Below are 21,394 nucleotides of genomic sequence, written 5' to 3'. Positions count from 1 at the left end.
CGTGGGGTGGTATTCATGTAGAAGTAAGGGTGTATTTGGGTCTGGATGTGCTTGCGACGGCCTGGGTGTGTGTAGGTGTATTTGTGGAGTATGTTGGCGTGGAGGTGTGCGTGTGAGTGGCTGCACTGCTGAACTGGCAGGCAGTTGCCCTGCCCATCCCTTGGGCCCCTTGTGGGTTCACACTGTGGAGTTGGCTCAGACCCGACTGCTCTATCAGGAGGGGTTCCAGCTAGCTGGGGCGTGTCATGGCTGAAAGCCCCAACTTCTCAGGCACGGTGGGGAAGACCCAGCTGGCTGGTGGCTCAAGCCTTGCTGTCTGGGGGCATCCGGGGCCTGAGGCAGCCCCTTATCACTTGTTTGTTCTTCCCTCCCTCCTGCAGCCATGAAGTCGGGGGGCACGCAGCTGAAGCTCATCATGACCTTCCAGAATTACGGGCAGGCGCTGTTCAAACCCATGAAGTAAGTGCCTGACGCTAGGGTGGACGCGAGGCTGGGCTGCAGTGTGCAGGCCTACAGGCCAGGCGGGGAAGGCGTTACTCATCTGCAGGGAAACTGCAGCGGTGGCTGAGTGAGCATCCAGGCTGTCTGCACCCTGCTTGTCTCCCCCGAGCCTTCTACCACCATTACTCACCTGGCGGTGGTCTGTCTTGTTCTGTGAGGGTGAACGCTGGCATTCAGTGAGAAGCCGACAATGTGCTCAGGTAAGAGGCCTGCAGAGGAGACTGCGCTTTCTAAGAGGCTGTGGGAAGGCCACCAGGCTGCTGCTGCTGGGCAGGGCTCTGCAGGTGGTATGGCCTGTTTCCCGCTTAGCCCGCTGCCCAGGCTGCGTGGCCGTGGGACTACGGGAGCGGCGTTGAGCCTGTGCACTGTAAAAACTGCATCCAGGGAACTGGAGAGATGGCTTGATCGGTAAAATGCTTACCACGAGAGCATGAGCCCCAAGTCTGTGGCCCCCGTGAAAAGCCAGGCGTGGCATTGCACACCTGGAAGCCAGCGCTGGAGTGGCAGAGACAGGAGGGTGCCTGGCACTCGCTAGCCAGTCAGTCTAACTGAATTGCTGAGCTCCTGGTTGATTGATAGACCCTGTCTCAAAAACTAAGGCGTAGAGTATGCACTCACGAACGCACTCACACACGCGCACGCACACACACACACACACACACACACACACTCGAGCACAACTTGGCTCTAACACAAGGCAGTACCAGAGTCGGCTCTGTACCCCACAGCCTGTCACAGAAGAGGTAGAAATCCCATCACCAGTGCCGGTGTGGGAGTGCTGTGTAGCTCTTGACCCCTCAGAAGATTCTAGAGCACGTGTCTCATCGCCATAGGCTGCCTACCCTGCTCCGCCCAAGCTTTTTCGTGTTTTCGGCAGACGAGCTGCTTAAAGCATGGTTTGCAGACACAAGGGCCAAGGAGGACGTGCAGGCTGAGGGAGTGAGGCTGCAGCGCAGCCGGCTGCACAGTGTGGTTCCCCGGGGGCAGCCCAGCTGTGTGCTGGTTGACCAGATTTCAGCTCTCTGCCCTGGTTTTTCTACAGATCTGGCTTTCCCTCCTGTTTAATCCTCAGCTTTTAAAAAGAATGCCAGTAAGTGCTTCAGAAGCAGGGAAAGCATCTTGCTGTTTCCTGGTTGTCCTGTGTCCTCAGGCAGACAGGGATGGGCTCAGGGTGTGGGGGTGCCGGGGTCCTCCCTGACTTCCCAGAGAGGACAGTCAGCCTCCTTCATATGCAGGAGCCCAGACCTGAGCACCACCCACTCCCACAGGCAAAGGAAAACCTGGTCATGGGGCTTAAACCAGGAGACCATGAGGCCTGGGCGATGGCCTGCGGGGTGGAGTGGCCACGGGCCCCATGAGGTTGCTTGGCTGCGAGAGCAGCGTTTCTTTTCCTCTTCACGAATGAAAGTGGAGTTTTCTCTATCCCACGGGCATCAGTCCTGTGCAGGGAGTGGTGTCAGCTTGGCATGAGAAGAGCCTTGAGCTGGCCCTCAGGAGCCGGTGGAAGGTCTCTGCGTAGCATGTAGCCTGTGTGGTCATCCCAGGATGTCCTGGAGGGCCAGATGCCTGGGAGAAGGGCACAGCTTCATGTGGTTTCTCAAGGAGGCTTTAGTTGGCACAGAATCTCACTGTATCACAGCACCCCTCCCAACCTCTGGCATCTCAGAGGGCTGGCATTACAGATGTGTACTCCAAGTGTTGCTTAAAGGAGGCTTTCTTCCTCCCTCCCTCCTCCTCCCTTCTAACCTCCACCTTCCACCCTCCTTCTCTCTTCCCTCTCCTCCACCCTTTCCCCCCTCTTCCCTCCCCCTCCTCCCTCCCTTTCCCCTCTTCCACCTCCCTCCCTTCTCCCTCTTCCCTCCCTCTCTCACTCGCCTTTGGGTAGTTTCATGGGCTCAGCCAGGCCTCACACGTGCTCTGTAGCTGAGGATAATCCTGAACTGTTTCTTATCCGCTCCCGTCTCCACAACCGTAGTTCTGGGATTACAGGCATGTGCCACCACACCCTATTTATGCTGTACTGAAGGTGGAAGGAACCCAGGGTGTTGCACACCAAACAAGCTCTACCAAAGGAGCCACATTCTCAACGCTTCACTGAGGCTGGTATTTTAAGGCCTCTGGTTTTCACAAGGGCTGTCCTGTGAGAACCTGCCCGTGTAGAGGCCAGGGCCAGGCCAGGTGGCAAATGGATCAGGGCAGCCTGCTGCTGGCCAGGATCTGGGGACAGTAAGTGAGAATGGCAACGTGTACATCGCCCTTTCAGCCGAGTTCCGAGGGGGTGGGCTCCGGGAGGCGGGTTTGAGCTTCTCATCTGAGAAGTGTATCTTCAAGCGTGGCAGAGGTTTACAGACACATCCAGAGCTGTCCAGAGAGGCGTCCCGAAGGCCCAGGGTTTCAGGACAGCAAGTCCTGGGGATCCAGATGTCCACATGAGCGGAGGGGGGGGGGGGGGTTCTGGGTTCGGGTGCTTGCCCTGTCTGTGTGAGAGGCTGGAGAGGAAGGTATGTCCAGCTGTGGACAGCTGCCACCACAGCCATTGCCAGGCACTCGAACAGCCTGTCTCATGGGCTCTCAGAGAAGAGCAGGGCTCTGCACTCAGCGTGTTTATGTTTTGCTTCTTCACGAAATGGAGTCCAGAGGCAGGCTGTTCATAACTACATGCAAACAAGGAACCTGGAGTGTTGAGGGGTGGAGTGGGCCCAGAGCATGAGAAGGAGGCCCACTCAGTGGTCAGGATGTCGCTGGGAGAACAGGTTGAGGAAACTGAGGCTCAGAGACGAAAAGGATGTGTTTAAGGCTGGCAGAGACAGAGCCTGAGGGCCAGCCTGGGCTTTCTCTTCTAAGTGGGCGTGAGGAGTGTGGGTGGGGTCCTCATGCCAGCAGGTGGCACAGTTTGCTGAAAACTTCCCACACTGTCTGTCTGGGTCATCCTGCTCTTCCTCCATGGACCAGGTCCAGACGTTTCTGGACACCCGAGCCTCATTGACCCCAGTCCCCTTGCCAGCTGATGATGCTGATGACCTTGGGCAGGGCCCAGGACCTGGCGCTGCTGCTGCTGTGTCCTTGCTCCTCTGAAGCTGGGGAATGATACAGTTGTGGTTCTTGACAGTGGCCTTCAAAAGCCAAAACCCATGATAGAGAATGAGGCGATAGCTCAGTCGGTGAGGCGCTCGCTGCTCGCTGCCCAAGGGTACCTAAGCCGGGTGTGTAGAACCCATGGGAAAAAGCCAGGTGTGGTGGTGTATGCTTGTAACACCGGCACTGGAGAGGTGGAGGCAGGGGGATGCCCACGACTCACTGCCACTCAGTGTTAGTAGTCGTGTATTTTAGTAGACCCTAACAGCACATATCCTGCAGGCGTAGGGCGTCACAGCTGTGGTCCCAGTACTTTGAAAGCTGAAGCAGCAGGGTCACCATGAGGTTTGAGGCTAGTCTGGGATACAGAGTGAGTCTTTGTTGGAGGAGGGGGGAGATGAGGTCAGGGGAGAGGAGGAGGGAAGAGGAGGAAGAAGGAAGAGGAGGAGGAAGGGAGGGACGAGGAGGAAGAGGGAAGAGGGAGGAGAGACACACAACCAGCAGTGCAGCCTGTGAGCTCTTGGGGGTGGTTCTCAACCTTCCTAATGCTGAGACCCTTTAATACAGTTCCTCGTGTTGTGGTGATTCCCCAGCCATAAAATTATTACCATTGCTACTTCATAACTGTAAACTTGCTACTGTAATGAATTGTAATGTAAATATCTGTGCTTTCTGATGGTCTTGGGTGACCCCTGTTAAAGGTTCCCAAGGGGGTCTTGACCCACAGGTTGAGAACCTATGTTTTGAAGTATTTAAGCTTTTTGTTTTTGTTAGTAAAAAGAAAAAGTGGCTTTGCTGATACCACGCACGCCACGCCTTCCAACCCACTCATTGAGTCCTGTAGCTTCTGGTACTGACTGACTAGTGCCTCCCTCACCACTGGGTTCATTGTTCTGAGAGGAAGCTCCTTAAAATCCAGCCGGCTCTTCCCAGCCCTCCCCTAGCACCCGACAACCACTAATCTCTTGTCTTGCTGTGTGGATTTGCTTATTCTGGGTTTTCCTGGGCCTGGGATCACGAGGCAGCCTATGGGGCTTTGTGTCAGCTTTACAGTGCTGTGGTCCCTTCCGAGTTCATCCGTGCTGGAACACGCGGGAATGCTCCCTTCCTTTTTATTGATGAGTAATACTCCACTCTGTGGAAGGACCACGCCCTGTTTGTGCTATCCATCTGCTCATGGGCCTGGATTGTTCTCAGAGTCTGTAATGAATAATGCTGCTTTGAACTTTTCCATGTGGTCACACGGACATATTTGGGGGTTCATTTGTGTATGGTGCATGTGTGTTGCGAGAATACTTTTCCCAGGGACACAGAGGTCAACAATGTGTGTGTGTGTGTATATATATATATATATATATATATATATATATATATATATATATATGTTCTTTTGACTTGAAAGCAAAGTACAGTTTGTCAGAGTCTATTATTATTGGGGAACAGAGTATGAATGAGGGAACCCGTGGCTACCACACCTGAAAGTCTTCACCGAGCATGGAGATGGTTTATCCATAGCTGCAGAGATGGATCACCCCCACACACACACACATACACACTTCAGTTAACCTCCCTCACCCTATAAACCAGTGGTTCTCAACCTGTGGGTCCTGACCTCTCCGAGCGTCGCCTATCAGATATTTACTTTACAGTTCATAAGGAAAGCAGAATTGCAGTTATGAGGTAGCGACGGGATGACTGTTATCTCGTTTGCACTAGGAAAGTTGAGAAACACTGCCGTAGACTCCAGCAACCCGAAGGCCCCAGTTGTCATATGCAATCAGGGCAGAACTACATAAAGTGTCTGGGAGAAGCAGATGGAGTCTCAGTTGAGGTACCATGACCTTCCAGACCCACTTCTTCTGCTCACAAAGGTCTGCTGCAGCAGACAGAACTTATGCAGTGGAAAAATGGTTTTGTTGTTTTGTTTTGCTTTTGTTTAGAGAACCCCATTCTGTAACACCATATATGGTACATTGGCCAGCGGACAACCTTGTCTTCAGAAAGGCCATCAGCCCTCCTTTGAGACAGGGTCTCCCACTGACCTAGAGCTTACCAAGTAAGCTGGGTGGGCTGGACAGAAAGCCCGAGCCCTGTGTGTCTCTAGCTCCCCGGCACTGAGACTACAATCATGAGTCATCTCTCCTGACATTTTCAAATGGTTCTGGGCAGCAGGCTCAGGTCTTCATGCTTTGTTGACTTGGCCATCCCCATGTTTGGGTCTTTTAGACACGGGACTTGGAAGGCTGCTGGATATCTCAGCATCCTCCTTTGTTTGTCTAGTTTCCATGGTAGCTGCGCCACTCTCCCACCTGCACAGCCCAGAGTGCCAGCTCTACCTGCACATTCTGTCACCTGGCTTTGATGATAGCTGTCCTCAGGAGTGTGAGGTGGAGCTTTCCAGCAGCTTGACTTGCATTTCCCTGATGGCCAGAGGCTCCCATTTGTTGGTCTTTTGCTCATCTATGTATGCTTCTTTGGAGAGGCACCAGTTCAGCATTCCTGCCGTCTTTTCAGCTGGCCATTTGTCTCTATAGTCAAAAGGTTACATGACTCATCACATAGATGGTATCTTTTGAAGGATAGCCGTTGAGTTTTTAGAGTGTACCTCACCTCATTGAGATAGACTTTAGTACCTCACAGGCCCTAACTGTCACATGCAATTATTTATCACTTTTGTTTGTGCTTTTGCAGAGCTATTTAAACTTTAATATACTAAACAATGTCTGCCCATGTTAGGGAAATCATGAGGCCTCTCTGGGACTCAGTTTATCATCTGGCCACAAAGCCTTGTAAGGTAAGGCCTGTGGGCTCATCCCAAGCTTACCTTTGGGAGTTGGCCTAGGATATACGCTGGGATGCTGCCCCAGAGGCCTCTTGCAGGAGTGGAGCTCAGCAGGGTGGGGTCAGATGCAAGTCCCAACAGTACAAATATCAAGTTGTTTCTTGGGAAAGAACCTTCCAGGCATGCCTGAGGCTGCCCATCATGCAGTGTGACTGCCTCATGGCAGAAATATCCATGAGCAGGTACTTCCAGAGCTCCCGGATTGGGCCTGGCTCAGACGTGACTCAGGCTCCAGGCTCGTGAGAAAGCCACAGGGCTGTGACCCCGAACGTCCGTCACCTGGGTGCTGATGAGGTAGTGTGTGTCCAGTCCACCAGGGCAGCTATGGCTGCTGCTTATGTAGTCATGTGCAGGATGTATAGGAGAAAGAACTCCCGTGGGGCAGATGGACCAGCAGGCTTCCCTAAGGAGGGTCAGGGCTGGAAAGGATAGCTTTGCAAGAACACTCAGCTGGAAGCAGCCTTCAGGGAGGCCACGGTGAGTGCGAAGGTCAAATGAAGGTCAGATGTATCCTGGCCTCGGGAGGAGCCCTGTCCGTGCACAGTGTGACACCGTCAGGACTGAGTCCCGACAAGGTTCCAGCTGTGTTCTCTGAAGCACAGGCGGCAGGTGCTGGCACAGCTGTCCATACTGGACTTCAGCTCCTCCTCCTCTAGCTTCTTGGCAAATGCTCAGGGCTGCCTGCTACAGTGGCGCCACACTGGAAGGCAGGGGTCACATTCCTGTGGGGTCCAGTGGGGAGGTCTGGGGTCTGAGCAGAGACGTGAGCACTGAGAGGCTGGGCAGCAGCCTGGTTCAGGTCAGGATTCAGGCCGTCAGGGTGCACAGTTCCTGCCTCAGTACAGGGTGGGGAGGCTGTGGGGAGTGAGCATGGGAGGGGAGGAAGGGGAACAGGACAACCATGAAGGCTGGGCATGTGGGGGGGGGAGGATACCGAGGAAACTCTTCTAGTCTGGTTCTTTGCTGCTGTGATAAAACACTGACCAAAAGCAACAGGAGAATAAAGGGTTTGTTAGGCTTACAGTGCGCCATGGAGGGAGGTCAAGGTCAAAGCAGGAACCTAGAGACAGGAGCTAAAATCAGATCATGAAAGAGCACTGCTCCCTGGATTGACACCTGTGGCTTGCTCAGCTTGCTTTTTAAATACAACTCAGGACCACCTGCCCAGGGGTAGCAACGCCCACGATGCCCTGTGCCCTCTTATGTCAATAAGTGATGCCTCATAGACATGCCTGAAAGCCAATCTGATGGAAACAATACCTCAGCTAAGGTTCACAAAGACTAACAAGTTAACAAAACACCTTCACTGGGAGCAATTGAAGAAGAGAAAACTTCCAGCTTTGTGGCTGATGGCATTTGGGACCTATTTGAGACATCCAGGTGGAGACACGTAGCTCCTGGAAGACAGAGCACCTCTAGGTCAAGTCCTAGCCTCAGCACTACTGTGTGACCCATCCTTCCAGACTGCTGGGCATAGCTGGAGCATAAGGTCCGGGACCGTTCTGTCCCAGAAGGCTCATCTCCGTGAATGAGGTCACTCCGCAAGGCAAGGGGAAAGTGTCTCCATCCTACATGTAATGTGTTCTTCATCTGTTTAATTCCTGGCTGCATCGGCTTTCATTTCCCAAGGGGTTGAGAAGAAGAGTCGGCATGTTGCTGAGCATCTCTCAGGAAGCAGCCGTCTTGAGTGGCCCAGGTGGCTTGTGGAGGGTGATCCCAGGCTTGCGAGCGCCTCGGCCTCTGACCAGGGTAACAGCACATCCCACCTGCCTCCTGACCAAACCCAGAGGTTCCCCACCACCTTCAGAGCTGTCCGTACCTGTGGGCTGGCGCTGAGGGAGAGGGTCTGATTTAGGATGTCCCGGACAGCCAGGTGACTGTGCAGACTGGGTAATTGACTACTGCCAGATCGCTTGGACGCCCGTAGGTGGCTGGGTGACTGTGGGCAGTGGTGTAGCTGAGTGGTTTTGCAGCTGTGTGCAATTGTGTGATTGCACGGGCTGTGACTGTGGGAGACTGGACAGCTGTGTGAATGGGTGAAGTTATGTGACTAGGTGAGGTTATACGACTGGGTGGTTTGAGTGGCTGTGCCCCGCTGGGTAGCTGTAGGCAGTTGGGAGGCTGTATGTAAATGCCAGCTCTTTAGCAAATGTCGTTTTCATTGATCGTCCCAAATTCCACATACCTGTATTATTTTGTAATGGACCGTACTTCATGGAGAAGAACAAAACTTGAGCAGGTGAAAGTAAACAAAGAGCAGGCCACAGGCCAGGGTACGAGGCCAGGCTTCCTGGCCTAGGTGCCAGGCCCTTAAGGCACTACTGCTTGGGAGAAGGGCTGCCTGAGCCTGGACATTGTCAGGTGAAAGGGCAAAACCACACTAGCCCATTCTGGCCTGGAACTCACTCTTTAGCCCAGGTTGGCCATGAACCTGCAGTAATCTTCCTGCATCCGCCTCCTGGGTGCTAAGGTTGTGCTGCCATGTTCAGCCCCTCTGGCGCTTCTCTCAGGGTTGTGCAGTATGCTGGTCACCTCACGGTCTATACTGGGCCCATCAGTGTGGCCCTTGGACACTTAGTGTGACTCACTGTCTCGGTGAGATCACAGTAGGAGCTTTACACCCCAGACTGAGTCTAGCTAGTCCTCATGGCAGATGTCAAGGATTGTGGGTGGCCTTGCGTGCTTTCTGTGCGGATCAAGTCCTTGCCCTGGCTCAGCCCCAGACTGGCCAGGAGGTAGGAGGTGGCAAGAGACAGAATGAGACCTACACTCATCTGTCGCAGCCGAAACCCACAGGGCACAGGGCATGTCTTGCTCAGAAACCTCTGAGGTCATTAAGAAGCCACCTGAGATGGACAGTAGAGTCTCATCCTAACAGCCAGACACAGCACCTGCCTTTGGACATCATGGGGGAAAGTGGATGTAGCTCTGGGTGGGGGGAGCTTTTCTTGGTGACAGGAAGCCCGATCACCACTAAGAAGGGGTTGGGGAAGAGCTGGCAGAAGGTGAAGAATGAAGGAAGGGTGGGATGGAGACATTGTCCATGTCAGATGGGTTCTACTCACGTTTGGCCCGCAGGGCAGATGTATGAAGGAAGGAAGGGAGTAAAGAATGCCTGAGACAGGGCTACGGAGATGGATGGCTCAGCAGAACTGGCTCCTCTTGCCTAGGATTCAGCACACTCATGGCAGCTCACAACCATCTGTAACTCCAGTCTCAGGGAATCTGACACCCTCTTCTGACCTCTGTGGGCACCAGCCACATTGATGGTGCACTTAAATACATGCAAGCAAAACACTCATACACATAAAATAATAAAAATAAACCTGAAAAAAGGTGCTGAGACAGTAGAAACATGTCAGGCACAGAGCTCTGGCTTGGAGTCAGCCATCCACTCCAAGAAAGGCAGGACCCCGTGCCCCAGGCTGGTCAACGTTAGGAAGGAAAAAAGGAAACTGGAAGGTGAATAAGGGAGTTTCAGATGCTGAGACACCTGGCAGGAGGCCTTAGTGTTGTCCTGGGCTGAGGAGGAGACCTCAGAGAAGTTCCAAAGTCAGGAAGGGATGTGGACATGTTTGTGGTGAAGGCAAGGGTCTTCATTGTGTTCCTGGGGTGGGCAAGGGTCCTCATTGTGTTCCTGGGGTGGGCAGGGGTCCTCAGTGTGTTCCTGGGGCGGGCAGGGAACCTCAATGCTGTCTGTAGGACAAACAGGACTTCTTTGCACAGAAAGGCTCAGGAGCTCTCCAGTTTGCAGCCAGTGAGCAGGGTTAGAGATTTCCAAGGATCTTCTGGCCTGCTCATGCTTTGGCTGCTCTGTGCCTTCACCAGGCTCCCAAAGCAAACAGATTGCCCAACCCTGGTCACGGGTGTGGAGCCAGCAGAGGCCTGGGCCTGACCAGAGGTAGACAAGGACGCTTTTATATCTAGTCAGCTCACACTGGCCTCCCAGCCTGTGCCCATCCTTGGCTGTGCTGAGGCCTGGCCTCCTGGCTTTCTTAGGCTTCCATGTGCTCCTCAGTGGGAACTCCAGGTCAGAGCCTAAACCTTCACCCTCTCATCAAGGGGCCATCTGAACCCCCTCATATCATCTGGGTTGCTCTGTGACTCATTATGTTCAAGGCAGCTGGCTCGGCACATGGGACTTGTCTGAAAGGTCTCCTTTCTAAACCTGGATGACAGAGTCCTCAGGGAACCATGTTCCTTACGGCCGCAGCCCCACCTTCCACGAACATTGGTCTTTCTCTCTGAGTATCTGCTGAACCACTGTGAGGAAGACCTACACTTTCCCGTCCCGTGAAACAGTCGGCACAGAACAGCGCAGAGGGGAGTAGAGCCCATCGTCAGGGTAACACATCCAGGCAGAGGAACACAGAACTCTGGAGGGCCTAGAGACAGACAGGGCGTCCCTACCACCAGCTCTACGAACTGTATGTGCAAAGCCACTTTGCAGCCTGCTGCACTGGCCACAGTCTAGAACAGTGGCTCTCCTCCTTCCTAACGCTGGGACCCTTTAATCCAGTTCCTCATGTTCTCATTGCTCCTTCATAACTGTAGTTTTGCTACAGTTACGAATCATAATGTAAGTATATGTGAGGTGCCTAATATGCCACACCCTGTGAAAGGGTCATTCAACCCCCAAAGGGGTCAGTGATCCACAGGTTGAGAACCAGTGTTCTAGAACTGCTGGTGGTGTTTGTGAGGATTCAGGGCAACAAAGTCATGAGCGGAAAGAGAGATTCTTAGGAGAGCACCTCAAAACAGGGTCAGAGGTAGAGACTGGTCACAGGCCACAGGCAGGACCTGTGATGGCACAGGAGGCTTTGAAAGCTGCCTACATCACCTTCTGAATGGCATCTGATGAGGGCATGGACTGTGGAACTCTGTTCTCTGATGCTCCGAGGCTATACTAGGCAGCAAGAGCAGTAGGTGGTCCACCATGGCATCAGAGGCAAAGAGCCAAGAGCTGCCTTTCTGCCAGGAGTGGGGACCAGGTGGGCATTTCAGTGGCCCTGCGTGAGGAACTGGACACAGGAAGCCCTGGAGAGAGGTAGCAGAGGTGTGAGCATCGGGAGCAGTGGAGGGCTTAACAATGGAAACGGGCCTGGAGGCCGCTCAAGCCTTCCGAGCCAGAAGAATGTAAGCTGGGCTGCAATTGTGCTGTGATATGATCTGCTGTTTAGAGAGTCCCTCAGCCAAGCATGGGCAGCTGGTCAGGGGCAGGGACTGAGAGCGTGCCGTGAGCCGTGGGGTGGGCCCTGCCAGGGCACTGGCGGGAAGATGGCAGGAACCAGGTTTAGAGCAGCCCGGCACCTCTGGACATCTGGAGAGCCTCTCGCTGAGGCCTGCGGTCTGATTTCTCAGTGTTTCAGGGAGCAGACTGCTGATGGAAAAGTTCTGCACCCCCAAGGGCTTGGGCGGTGCTGAGGAGGTTACCACTGGTGTTTGCTGAAGGCTTGAAGACCCTGGGCCCAGGCCCAAGCAAGGCAGAGGGGGAGGCCCAGTGAGGTTGAGACAGGAGAAACACCCAGTGTGAGGTACACAGCATGTGGGAAACAGGCTCAGTGAGTGTGTGCAGCTGTGTGTGTGTGTGTATATACATATATGTGCTCCTGTTCCTGCATATATATTCCATGCATGTTCATGTGTTTGCATATATCATGCACATGTTCTTGTATAGTTATGTATTGCACATGTGTGTATATGTATTTTATGTGTGCTCTTATATGTGTGGGTATGCTTTACATATACAAGCTCATGTGTGTATTGCACGTATGTGGTTCTGTGTATGGGTATGTATTGTAGGTGCCCCTGTTTCTTACATGTGTGTGCTTGTATGTATGGTGTTTCTTCTGTAAGCTGCTGCATGGAGGTGTGTATTGCATTGTTCCTGTCTGATGGTGTGTGTGTTTGTGTGTTGCATGTGCCTGTGTGCGTGTAAGCATGTGCACACATGTGGTCCGGGGCCAAAGGAGTAACTACAGGGTGGCAGCTGAGACTTGGACTTGTGGAGCAGATACTGTTGGGGTGGACGCATCCCAGCAGTAGCTCTGCAGAAGGGGCTGTTGGTGTCCCGAGGCCATTCCCAACTGCTACCCTTTTTGGAGCCCTGAGTTTGCCATTCCTGCCTTGGGTAGTATCACTGTGTTAGTTAGGGTTTCTATTGCTGCTGTGAAATGCCAGGACCAAAAATCAAGCTGGAGAGGAAAGGGTTTATTCAGCTTACACTTCCAGATCCATAGTCCATCACTGGAAGAAGTCAGGACAGGAACTCAAGCAGGGCAGGAACCTGGAGCAGGAGCTGATGCAGAGGCCATGGAGGGTGCTGCCTACTGGCTTGCTCCCCATGGCTTGCTCAGCCTGCTTTCTTACAGAACCCAGGAGCACCACCACATGGGCTGGGCTCTCCTCTATTGATCACTAATTGAGAAAGTGCCTTACAAATGGATCTCATGGAGGCGTTTCCTCAACTGAGACTCCTTCCGCTCTTGATGACTCAAGCTGTGTCAAGTTGACACACAAAACCTGCCAATACACTCACACTGGCTCAGGTGTAGACAACTGGGTCGTTTCCAGATCTGAGGATTATGCTTGTGGACATAAGAACATGACCTGTATTAATCTGAAAAGCAAGCAAGCAGTAGTCCTGACAAAGCCAGCCTAGACAGGAAGGAGAGGATCCACAGCAGGGGTGCCGGGCCTCAGAGGCCTGGATGCTGTTCCCCACAGGGAACCTGTCCTCAGCTGAGCTTGGGTGCAGGGCCTGCATGTAGCCTCAGCTCCTAGCCTGCCTGGCTTCTCTAACAGCTGCTGGCTCCTGAGTTCCATTGTCAGCAGAACAAGAGGACTTTAATGAGGTCTGTGACATCTGCAGCTGATCTCTCTGACAGGCAGGGGTGGAGCCGTGTGGGTCCCTCTGGAGAAGAGTCTCCCTTGCCATTGCTGCTTTGTTCAGCCAGAACCCTTGTAGCTTTTCTCTTGCTGTCTAAGGGACCCCAATGTCCAACTGTGCAGGACACAGCTACCATCTCTATCCCTCTCTGAGCCGCTGGAAAAGACTGGCCAGCAACTACTCATTCTGGGGGCCCAGAATTCTAGTGGGCAGGGACCCGTGCTGACTTCAGCTCAGTGAAGAGGTCTCAGGCAACCCCACAAGAGCCATGATGTCCTCATGTATTGGCAGACGAGGACCCTGAGCCAAGGAAGGAAATGCTCCCTCTCCACCTGCAGCCTGGGTCTCCCTGTGCACCTCTCCCTATATCATCCCACTAGTTGTCACAGGTCTTGAGACTGTTCCTAGCACTCGTTTTCCTTCCTTCTTTGGAGACAAGTCTCATGTCAGGTTGCTCTCAAACTCGCTATGTAGCTACGGGTGGAATTGAACCCGTGATGTCCGGCCTTGACCTCGTAAGGCCTGGGATTACATGCTGCAATACCACTCTTCTGGGTTTTTGGTTGGTTCATTGGTTCATTGGTTGGTTTGCTTTGGTTTTGGTACCAGGGACTGAATCCAGGGCCACAAAGCAACCCTCCTCCTATCTTAATGCTTGAGATATGGTCCTCTCACTGCTAAGGTCCCATTAGCACCCCTGGCACCCAAAGGTTCCCAGATGGCCAAAATGTCATTGCCTGAGGCTGACCCCAGCAGTTAGCCCTCTCCTGTTCTCACTCAACAGCTGGAAAGCTATTTACTTAATTCGACAAAAAGGGATTATTAACAAATTGTATAGCAATGCTGGGAAAAGGCAGGGACAAGAATGAGTTACAAAACCCAGCAGAGCCAGCTCAGAGCAAAGCCACAGGCTGCACCTGCTGAGCTCTCGCATCTTAGAGACCTCCTGGGACCTTGGCACCATCCCTGCTGGGGCTTCTCCTGGTGCTCCAGGAAGGTGACCCCCACTTTTGAAAGATTCAAGCAAGTCATTTCCTCCAAAATTTTTCGAAACAGCCACACAAAAAGTGTCATCTCTCTCTCTCTCTCTCTCTCTCTCTCTCTCTCTCTCTCTTTCTTCTGTGACAGTTGATAGGGAGCCCAAAGTGCCAAGGTGGGGCCAGAAGAATAAAAAGATGGGAGGAAATAGCATCTTCATTTTCCTTGTCCGTTCCAGGGGAAGAAAATGAAGGTCAGGAGGTTTCATCCGAACGCAGTTTGGTTAGATCTTCTCGTTCTCAGTTTTCTGTTTTGTTTTGTTGTTGTTGTTGTTGTTTTTTAAATAGCCCCCAAAGGAAATCTAGATTTAAGACCTTCCTTAAGCCAGAGAATGGTTGGAACTGTGAGCTCCGGGCTCTAGTCTCAGTTTATTTCTCCTATTGATATTTTCTCAACATCAAGGGCTCCTTGGAGGGGAAACAAGATGATTGCAGCAACTTGTGCTAAATATTTAATCCCCGGCTTCGTCATTACTGCCATCTCTCTCTTTTTTTATTACCGTTAAATAAATTGACAAGCTACATCGATGAGGGAGCTAGAAAGCCCCATTTCATTCTACTTAGTTGTTCTCTGAGCTTAACGGCAGTTCTGAAATCATGGGAGACCTCTTACCTCAGACAAGTCCACTCTGGGCCATTTTATTTGATTCTATTTATTTGGGTACCTGGTCTCAAAATTTAAAAGTGAAAAGAAAGCTAGGGGTGTGTCTTAGTGGTAGAATCCCCCAATGAGGGGCTGGGCTGCGGCTCAGGGGTAGAACACCTGCCTAGAATCCCCCAGTGAGGGGCTAGGGTGTGGCTCAGTGGTAGAATCCCCCAGTGAGGGGCTGGGGTGTGGCTCAGTGGTAGAGCACCTCTGCCTAACATGTATGAAGCCCACAACCCCCAGCACCATAATTAAACAGCAGGACAGATGTGTCATGGTGACTCTGGACCCCTGGGCTCTGAAGAACAGATTCTCCATAGATACCCAGAAATCATCCTGGGTCTTTGGGAGCCAGGAATCTTCTTGGAGTCATTGGGACCCTGCATTGTGGCAATTTTTAGCACTGAACTCAGGTCCCCCTGCCTATTTAGACACCCCTCAGCTGTCTAGGAGACTGGGCGCATGACAGCTGTGACTCAGTGGGCATGGAGTCTGGCTTGAGTGCACACCGCATACCTGTGGGTAAGGAAAGGTAGTGGGGCCCCCTCTGAGGGGCTGCAGTTCTTGAGAAGCCCTGGTGCAACGCCCCCACCCCCAGCCTCAATGACCCTCCATAGTGGTGTCCGGCTAAAGGGCTGCCATCTAGCATTAGTACTGCTAGCACGTGCTGGCACGGGATGGCCTCAAGCTGGCCAAGCCCAGGCTACTTGAAGGTGCCGCACCTGGGAAAGCTCACCTATCTTGGCCTTGGAGCTTCACTGGAGACTGGGAGGTCTGAGGGCCTGCAGGCCATCTCGGCAAGCAGCAATGTAGGCACACAGGCAGGCTGCCCATGGCCTTCAAGGATCCTCCAGCGGCAGACAGCAGGAGTTATCTTACCAAAGGACCCCTCCTCCCCACTCCTGACATACCAGGACCTGGCTGATTTCAAGAGTGGGGCACACAGAGTCACACACTCCCACTCCCCCACAGTGAGAACTTTACCTACTCACAGTGACTCTTGGCACGTGTTCCTACCCATGCACAAAAAGCTGTGACATATCACTTCCTCTCCTCCACCCCCTCCCCTGGGACTCTCTGCCTCTGTCTCTAACCCACAGCCTGTAGGAAGACCAGCAAAGAACAGCCACCTGTCCAGGCCCACAGGTACCACTCCTGCCTGCAGGCGTGGTTCACTACAGCTTAGACATGACCCGTCTGTGTTCCACCCGAGAGCCTGATGGGCAAGCACAGTGCCTGAGACTTCAAACAAGACCAGTGCACAATGGCACCCATGAGGCTGAAATGAGAAATGCCAGATTTGGCAGGAAGCATCTCTATACGCGCCAGGACTGAAGGTCACAGGGAGCTTCTGCCAAGGAGAAGCCCCCTCACCTTTCCAGAAGACATTCACTTTCAGAAAGCCTGGTATTAAATAGCTTAATATATCTCCCTAATGACAAGGGGGGCTGTTTTCTGCTGTGTGAGTGACAGGAAGATTACTGGAGGCAGAAAGGCTGGTTTCTGCCTCCACGCCTTCCTTTGGTGAGTCAGGGACCCACTGTGCACTTAGCAGGAAAGGGGGTGCTTTTGTCTTCCTTGAGATTTTGTGTCCTTAGCATCAGCCCCAGGGTAGGGAATGCCCCAAGTCACTAGCTCCTAAGCCCAGGAACCTCTTTTTATTTGGGTGAGGGTGAGGGTGAGGGTGAGTATGTGCGTGTGTGTGTGCGTGTGTGTGTGTGTGTGTGTGTGTGTGTGTGTGTGTGTGTAGGCCTCAAGAGCCATCCTCATCTTTTGAGATGAGGTCTCTTCACTGATCTGGGACTCACCAGTTAGCCTAGATTGGCTGACCATCGAGTCGTTTTCACATGGGTTTTGTGGGGGATCAAACTCGGGTCTTGATACTCTCAAAGGAAGCACTTTACTTTCCTAACGCATCAGCCCACCCCCAGCCCTGTGCCCTCATTCTGCAGCAGTCCTTGAAGATGTGAATAAGTATGAATTGGGGGGTGAGATGGGTGCCCCGGTTTTCCAGCATCCTCTTACATTCACATCTTCTTATGCATGGGAGCTGAGAGGGAAATGAGGTGCTGGACACAGAAGAGAAGCCCCCGGAAGACAGAAGCAGGGATGGAGAGTGATGAGGCCACGTGCCGACAGCCAGCTGCCTCCTCTGGACGGAGCTGCCCTGCCCAGCCTTGAACCTGGACGCCTCTGTCATCCAGACAGGATAGTTTCTTTTAGTTTAAATCAACAGCGAATCATCAGGCTGGCCCCGGAGGCCTCAGGTGGACAGGGTGCGGGTTGGCGGCTGTGCTGACAGCCTCTCTGCCTCGCAGCTTCCCAGCTAGAGTCCTGTGCCACCTTCTCTGAGCTCCAGATTCCCTCCTCTGTTGAAGGGGCTCCCAAAGCTGCCTCGAGCAGATGAGGCAGGATGCTCGGGGTCCCAAGGACCACGCACAACACCTATAAGTTGCTCTGTGCTTGTTCACAGTTATCAACAAGCTGATAGACACAGGGATTGTGAATGATTGGAGAGGTCCACAGAGGCCTGCTGCCACTGTAACCAGGCAGGGACAGACTGGTCCCAGCCGGTTCTCTAGCAAGGCATCACTGCTGCCTCAGCTGGCCCCAGCATGGGCAACCAGCCCTGGGCCCAGACTGGGTCTGTAGACAGTGCAGCGTTGTGGCTCAGTGCCAGGACTTGGGGTGTCAGCCGATTCAGCTACAAAATTTGGCCCCACTTCTTCCCAACCTGGAGAAGGTTATTTCCTCACTATGTCTTGGTTTCCTTAGCTATACCATAAGGAAAATGCTGTCAAGTTCCGAGTAGTGTGTGCTGAGTTCCTTCTCCCTCTGAGGAGCCGTGTCTCGGACCCATGGAGGTTCTAATGTGGGTCGCTGCGGGATCATTGTGCAGCCCTGTGCTTGCACAGGGCTCATTCTCAGTTTACTCTGAATAAGCACAATTAACACTTACTGTGTTTTCATTAAAGCTTAGAGAAGTTGTTCTAACAGGGTTTTAGGTGTTTTCAGCCTCAGGGGCAAGGTAAAGAGGCTGTAAGCAGTCGCTCATCTGCCGATGCCTGACTTTCTAGTGGCCACTGGGGACCGCTGTGGCCCTCGAAGTAGGAGCTGTGGGATCTTTAAGCATCACCATGGTAGGCCTTTTGCACACCTTGCTTGGCATTTCCTGGGTTTCCTCTCTTTTTAATCCAAGGTCATCATAGTGCAGGCTACCCTCCTTGAAGCCACCCCCACGGAGCATGGTTCATGACCCTCCCCAACCCCATCTGGGGTGTTAAAAGCCAGACCTGCAACTTCTTGCAGGCCAGGTGTGGCCATCTGGGGCTGATTTTGATCTCAGAGGTCAAGGGGTGTGGGGGGATGGGGGTCCCTGTGACTAACAGATCTTGTTAGGACAACTGTGCCACTAACTGCTCGGTCCTTGGGTCTCCACTGGTCTTGGCTGCAGCTGGGGGTGGCTCTAGTCTGGGGGGACTGTCACAATGCCTCGTGGCTCCTCCAGATCCTTGCTGGTACCCCCTCACAGTGACCTACACAGACCAAAAGGCAAGTGTCCAAAAGTCTCCCACAGGCCCTTCCTACTCCGAGCTGTTAGTGCAGAGCCCATATGAGGACGTAGAGGGTACAGACAGCCCAGCCCACCTACTACTGTGAGGCTGTGGGGCCCGACCATGCTGCCAGGGCACAGGGACCACGAATCTTGTCTTGCATCCCCCTGAGGCGCACTGCCAGTGTCCACTGCAGTGCATTGAAAATGGCTCATGGGGCGCCCACATCTCAGAGGTTCCTGAAGGGTTGTAACAGTGTCACAAATCCTCAGCACAAGCTGTGAACATCCATGCTCATAAGCACATGGTCCCGCAACTTCAGCTCCTTCTATAAAGGAGGAGCTGCCACTCCACTGTGCTGTCATCCACAGTCCTGGGGCACATACGTGGGCCGTGATGACCACACACAAAGTCCCTCCCAGATGAGTCCTGGTGGAGAATTCTTTCATTCCGTGTGTGTGTGTGTGTGTGTGTGTGTGTGTGTGTGTGTGTGTGTGTGTAGATTTTGCTTTCTCTGTAGCCCTTACCTGACCAGGAACTCCTTAGGAAAGCCAGGAACTTATGGCCATCTTTTCTGTCTACTTCCTGAGTGCTGGGTTACAGGGGCGCACCACCATGCCTGGCTAGCTACTCATTTATTTTCACTTTCTGCTGTGAACTTAAAGCCTTGCTTATCCCCCTAACCCCCCCCCCACACACACACACATACACACAAAGCACAGCAGGCTGCCCGTGCTGAGCCTGTTGGGTGATCATACCTCCCACCTGCTGAGATGGCTGTGTCGCTCCGGCTGGTGGCAGCCTGCCCAACCACAGTGAGGCCACCTGGCTGGACCTAACCTACAGGGCCAACCTGGGTCATAGGTCCCAGCCCAGTTAAAGACCCCTCCTGTTCCAGGAAGCACATATCCTGGTGGCCCTGTCCTTCCCCTGGGCCAGGCAGTTCCTTGTTCTGGGTACCCAGCCAGCTGCCTGTCTGATAACATCTTTCCCTCCTGAAAGTGAAGGCCCACCCTTGCACCTGCCCGCCATACCTGATTGCTCATAGGACTTGTGTGCCTGGGTTCACCAAATCTGTGCTCTGCCCAGGGCACATCAGCTCTAGTACTTTTCCAAAGCACCATCCTGAAGTTTGACCAGCAGAAGAGGTTCTGTCTTTGCTCAGCAAAAGGAGGCCAGTGTCTGCCTCCCAGAGGTAATAGTGGCCGGGGAGAGAGGCGGCAAGTCTCTGAAGAGACATGAGGAGAAACATCCAGGTCTCATAGCAACACTGGCTCTGGAGATCTCTCTGTATGTCACCATTCAGTAGCCTGGGCTAGCTCCTTGCAGCTTATGGCTCTAAAACCTGGCTGCCCACTGGGAACTCTACTAGGTGCCAGGCAGAAGGCTGTATTGTGGACAGTGGAGAGACTGACTCTTCAAGTGTCCTCTAAAGAAGGGGAGCACATTCTCTCTCCCCACCTGATCTCAGTTGCAGACCTAATCCAGTAGCCCCACAGGGAGCCACCTTGTCAGCATCTTCCAGAATGTCCAGCTTCTCCCATTCTTGCCTCACCTGAGCCTACATCCAAGGGAAACTGCCCAGCTGACCCTGAGAACCTGGAGTAGTTCTGTCTTGAGGCCTCCTCTACACAGACCAGTCACTGCCTTGAAGGACACGGGCCACCGTAAAGAGAGATAGCATGGCCACTACCCAGCCTCAAGGACAAGACTGCTGAACTGAGGGGAAATCCCTATGTCTGAGTGGAAAGAAGCCAACCTGTTGGGTGACAGCCCCAGAGTTGTCACTTGGGGAGCTGGGAGGGCAAGGGGACAGGTTCTATGTCTTGGCCTACTTTGGTTCCCTCATATGCATGCTCGCCAGGACCTCATGTAACTGGCATCAAGTCCAGTTACATGCATGCTGGACTCAGAGAGTCTGGAAGATCTGAAGTCTTGGGACTTCCAACATGCCAGTGGGCCACTGGTCCCCAGAGTCTGATAAAGGGTTGGGAATGGCAGAGCCTCCAGCTCTGAGCAAGGCCCTGATCCCACAGAACCCTGTCCACCAGGAGCTCATGGTAGACTCTGTGCTGTTGGGAGATTAGAGGCGTCCTTGGAGCTGAATACAGGCAGTCCAGTGTTCATTATGAATGATAAGGGGGCCAGCCTGCAGGGGCCAGAGCTTCAGGGATGCCCGTAGCAGTGGCCCTGACATTGGCCGCATGAAATCATAGAAACCTGCTAAACTGCAGCTTCCTCGTCCAGCATTAGTACTCTGACCCAACAGGTCAGAAGTGGTTTGTGGGGAGCCCTCATTTGTACGTACCCTGCACACACACATCCCCAGGGGTGATTTGGCTTCTGGTAACCTCGGCATCTGGCTTTAAGAGGACCTGATCCCTAAGTTGTGGAAGCTGTCCATAGCCACAGTCATGTCACCTGAGTACTCGAGAGATCAGGGGCACTGGAAGCCCATGTGGATGCTGGACTCAGGGAGTCTGGAATAAACTGCCTCCAGGTGGAGTGCAGTAAGAGCCAAAGGATGGCTGGGAGCCTGGGGGAAGGAGTCCTGGCTTACAGCCATTTGGGGAGCATCGGGGGGCCCTTTCTCCTTTTCCTTACCTCTACCTGGAGCCCTTCTTATACTCTGTGTTATTGAGCAAAAAGAGAAAGTGAGGCGTGAAGGACAAATGCTGTTCATGACTCTCCTTGGGGTTCCACAGGGCAGCATTTTTGATCCCTCTGGAAGGGAAGAAAGAACAGAATGCCAGGAGTCCCAGGTCAGAACGAACGTGGAGTGCCCAAGAGGCATTTAGAACAAGAGGGGAGCACCTCTGAACAAAACACACTTCTACGAACCTTCGGGCT

At 53.2% G+C, this 21,394-nt stretch overlaps 1 protein-coding gene across 1 annotated transcript in view; it reads left to right on the top strand.

Moving 5' to 3' along the window:
* Fam20c (FAM20C golgi associated secretory pathway kinase) overlaps positions 1-21,394 on the top strand; it is a 51,287-nt gene that overhangs the window by 10,648 nt on the left and 19,245 nt on the right. Inside the window, exon 3 of the mRNA XM_055598599.1 lies at positions 381-459. Coding sequence (XP_055454574.1) covers positions 381-459 — 79 coding nt within the window. The remainder of the gene's footprint in view (positions 1-380; positions 460-21,394) is intronic.

Source organism: Psammomys obesus, unplaced genomic scaffold (assembly GCF_907164565.1).
Source record: "Psammomys obesus unplaced genomic scaffold, mPsaObe1.curated_primary_1811, whole genome shotgun sequence".
In the NCBI taxonomy this organism is placed as follows: Eukaryota; Metazoa; Chordata; class Mammalia; order Rodentia; family Muridae; genus Psammomys; species Psammomys obesus.
Note: the sequence above shows the minus strand (reverse complement) of the source record. Positions and strands in the feature narration are given on the sequence as shown.